The 4197-nt window shown below is 46.8% G+C and overlaps 2 protein-coding genes across 2 annotated transcripts in view; one reads left to right on the forward strand and one right to left on the reverse strand.

The window, feature by feature from the left end:
- Positions 1 to 4: 4 nt before the first annotated feature.
- ETH_00020085 (uncharacterized protein) lies at positions 5 to 843 on the forward strand (the record flags this gene model as incomplete). The annotated part of the gene is made up of 2 exons (XM_013375876.1): positions 5 to 471; positions 660 to 843. 2 exons carry the CDS (start codon positions 5 to 7, stop codon positions 841 to 843), a joined length of 651 nt encoding a protein of 216 aa, XP_013231330.1.
- Positions 844 to 3869: 3026 nt separating this feature from the next.
- Positions 3870 to 4197, reverse strand: part of ETH_00020090 (sec 13, putative) — a gene marked incomplete at both ends in the record, with an annotated part of 2391 nt that continues 2063 nt past the window's right edge. The window contains one exon of the mRNA XM_013375877.1: positions 3870 to 4193. Coding sequence (XP_013231331.1) covers positions 3870 to 4193 — 324 coding nt within the window. The remainder of the gene's footprint in view (positions 4194 to 4197) is intronic.

The following is a 4197-nucleotide window of genomic DNA, read 5'->3' on the forward strand; positions in this document are numbered from 1 at the left end:
AGCAATGGCGAGCTCTTTTGCTCCCTCTCTTGCTGTTCCGTCCCTTTGCTGGGGCCCCTCGGCATCTGCAACATTTGATGATTCGAAAGTCCCGCAGCGGATGCAGCAGCAGCAGCAGCTGCAGCAGCAGCAGCAGCTGCAGCAGCAGCAGCAGCTGCAGCAGCAGCAGCAGCTGCAGCAGCAGCAGCAGCTGCAGCAGCAGCAGCTGAGGCGAAGGAGCTCGGGAGAACTGCAAAATCGAGGAGAGTGGGTTACGGGCGGAAGAAGCAGCAGCAGCACTTTACCAGAGACTGCAGCAGATGCAGCACCAGCAGCAGCAAAGGCTCCAGGAAGCTCGTGGCCTCCTCCGCAGCAGCTGCAGCAGCCGGAAGAGCTACAGCAGCCGCAGCAGCAGCAGCGAGAAGCAGCAGCAGCAGCGGAGCCAATTGAAGCAGTCGCGTCGCCCTCCTCTTCCTTAGACACAAGCCGCAGGTAGGCCTTATCTAACTTTCTGCTGCTGCTGCTGCTGCTGCATCTGTGGCTGCTGCAAGTACTACTGCTGCTGCTGCATCTGCTGCTGTTGCAAGTGCTGCTGCTGCTGCTGCTAGCTTTTGAAGGCCTCTACTCAGCGCGCATTGTCTGCATGTGCTGCTGCTGCTGCTGCTGCTGCTGTTTACTAGTTGTTCGTCTTACGGCTCTAGTCTTTCCTCCTACCGGTCCCCCTCAGCAGCAGCAGCAGCAGCAGCAGCAGCAGGGCGGAACCGGCGGCCCTCTTTCGTGCCGTGCATTTCAACAGCAAAGGCAGGAGCTGGCTCCTGGATGGGGGGCCACAAAGACCCCTCAGAGTATCCTGTGGGCAACTGACTGCGTGCATGCATGCATGCATGCATGCATGCACGCATGCAAGTATGCATGCATGCATGCGTGCATGCATGCATGCGTGCGTGCATGCGCCCGCCTGGGCGGCGAAGTTTGCGGTTTTCTGCTGCTGTCGCTGCATGCATGCGTTGCTGCATGCATGCGTTGCTGCATATATGCGTTGCTGCATGCATGTGTTGCTGCATGCATGCGTTGCCGCATGCATGCGTTGCTGCATGCATGCGTTGCTGCATGCATGAGCTGCTACTCTGCTGCTGGCTTTGTGCGGGGCATACGAACTTGTTTCTAAAAACTGCATTATATATATTTTAATTATGCTTCAAGATGTGTTATTTGCACATAATGGTCTTTTATTTTATTAATTATTTATTGTTAAAGATTAAATAAAGTAATAAACTGAGCAGCTGTGGCCATTCTCTCTGCAGCGCATGCAGACGGGAAGCAGCAGTTGTTTGACTTTTTACTTTTTACACTTTTTGCTCCTTAAAATTAATAAAAATAGATTTAATAATTTAAATATTTGCATTGTTTCTCTTGTTTTAGGGGATTTCGGTTGCAAAATGAAGTAAAATACTCTTTTGTCTTTGCATGCAGGGCTCGGGTGTATGTACAGCTACGAAATAAGTGTGCTATGCAGCTGTTTCATTTTTCGAATTTATTTATTTCTTCTTGCACATTTAAATAGGGGAAATAAACCTGAAGAGCAAAGTGTGTATTCAAATATGTATTTTTATTTAGATAAACAGAAGTAGATAAAGATACAGATCTTGTTATATACATGTAGATATACAGATATGTAGGCGCTAGATATATATACACATATATATATATATATACTTATATATATATATATATATATATATATATTCATATGGATTTAGTCCAGCTGTATTTGTATGCATGAGCTTCTCTGCGTGTCGCCTCGAGGGCGCATGCATGCGTGCATGCATGCATGCATTAATATGTACATTATTGATTGCACATATACAGTATATATAGAATGGCTTCCATGTATGCATGCATGCATGCATGCATGCATTCAGCTATAAAAGATGTAGAAACAAATTGACTATATGTGCGCAAATGCGAAAGTAGAGCTTGTTTTTTTCTCATTTTCTGCCGAGAAATATAAGTTTCTAAACAAATTGCATTTCTTGCATGCATGCATGCATGCAGCTATGAACTGCGCGGCGGAAAGTGCATGTATTTAGTCATAAGTGTGTCGTATTTATGCAGATTTGTCGAAAAGACAAATACAATATTTATTATAGACCCATATAAGAGATAAATATAATATTTATCATAAAGATATGCAGAAGATAAATACATATAAAAGATAATATAATACTTATTCTAAATATATATAAAGGATAAATATAGTATGTATTTTTAATATATATTAATGCAAAAGGGCACATTTCATGAAAATTTATTGTTTTTCAGTGCATGCGTTTGCATGCATGCAAACACAATAAGCCTTTTTAAAAGTATATCTACTTGTACATAAATGACGCATTTATATATTTGTATACTTACGTAGATGTATATATATATATATATTTATATATATACATATATATATATAAGAATATATACATAACTATTAATATTATATATATATATAATATTAATAGGTATATATATAGATGTCTATTTATTTATTTAAAATATATATATTTATATTCATTTGTAGTGTGGAGCTTTTACACACGAGTGATTCATTTGAGAAAAAAGTGTCTGTACACCATATATAAATATTTACGTAGAGAGGAAGACATAAAAGCAAATAAATAAATAAATAGATAGATAAAATAAATGAATGAATGGATAAAATAAACAAATATATATACATTGATTAGAAGTGGGCAAATATGTACAAAGACATCTATTGAGTGAGCTTGCATGCAAGCATGCATGCATGCATGCTTGCATGCAAAGCCTAGCGCTAAACATCTTTTTTGTTGGTCTATTTGGCATTTTATTTTCTAAAGTTTTTATGTTCAGTTCACTAACATTAAAGTTTATTTCTTTCTTTGTTTCTTTTCCCGCGTTGGGCTTGTTTATCTCCTTTTCTTTTATTTATTTTCTTCCTCACTCTTTGCCTTTTGCTGCTTCTAGGGGCCCCGAGCTTCCCTGTTGCTGCCGCTGCTGCTGCAGTGCTGCAGCAGCATGCATGAGGAGCAGCAGCACTTTGGGCCTGCGTGTCACAAATTGGCTTAAGCGGGCGCCGCTGCCGTTGCTGGCAGCTGCCGCTGCTGCTGCCACTGCTGCTGCTGTTGCTGCTGACGCTGCTGTGGCAGCGCCGCTGCAGCCGCGCAAATCACCTTTGGGAGTTCAAAAAATTGAAATTAATTTGAAGTGTACGTACACCGGAAATCGGGAACCAAGTGCGCAGCTGGCGAGGTGTACGTACACCCGAAATTGGCAAATTCGCGAGGCTTCCGTGAGGTGTACGTACAGCTGAACCAGCTAATCTGGAGTGTACGTACACTGGATTTATTAAAACCCCAAAAACTTCTTCCGGGCCGCTTTATCTTTCGCCTAACGACTCACTCCCCCGCCAGGGTTTAGGGTTTAGGGTTCCCCGGAGAATCTAATTAGACATGTCCCTATCCCTCTCTCTATTTCCTGCTGCTCTTTCTGCAGCAGCAGCAGCAGCAGCAGCAGCACTCTTTGCCTCTTCTGGCCTGTTCACTTCACCCGAAAAGTTTTCTTTGCCCCTGCGGGGCCCCTGGGGCCCCCAGGGGCCCCGCACTCCTTCGTACAGCTATTGAAGGGGCCCCTGGGAGGCCCCTGGAGCCCCAGACCCTTTCCTGCAGCTACAAAAGGGGCCCCCAGGGGCCCCTGGGGGACACCAGACCCTTTCCTGCAGCTACAGGAGGGGCCCCCGGGGGGCCCCTGCCTTTCAAAGCCCCGTTCTAATTGATCTTCGTAATTTGTTTAAAGAGGGGCCCCCCGCAGCCACTTGGTTGCATGCAGAGGGGCCCCCTCTGGGGCCCCCGGGGCCCCATCTAGTACCCTTGGGGCATGGGAGGAGGCATGGGGCCCCTCATGGGGGGCCCCCCTTGAGGGGCAAACCCTGTACCCTGCTGCACTGGGGGGGGCCCCCCAAAGGCCCCCGGGCGGGGCAGAGGAGGGGCTGGGGGCATCCCAAAGGGCTGGGGGGCCCCCGAGGCCATTGCTGCCATGGGGGCCCCCATGGGGCCCCCCATGGGCCCCCCCATGGTTGTTGCTGCTGCTGCAGGCCCTGGATGGGGCGGGGGGGCCCCCAGGCTGCCAGCAGCAGGCGGCCGCGGGACCATGCCGCCTGCTTCCTGCTGCTGCTGCTGCTGCTGCTGC

Source organism: Eimeria tenella, genomic scaffold (genome assembly GCF_000499545.2).
Source record: "Eimeria tenella Houghton genomic scaffold, Eth_scaff3, whole genome shotgun sequence".
Classification (NCBI taxonomy): domain Eukaryota; phylum Apicomplexa; class Conoidasida; order Eucoccidiorida; family Eimeriidae; genus Eimeria; species Eimeria tenella.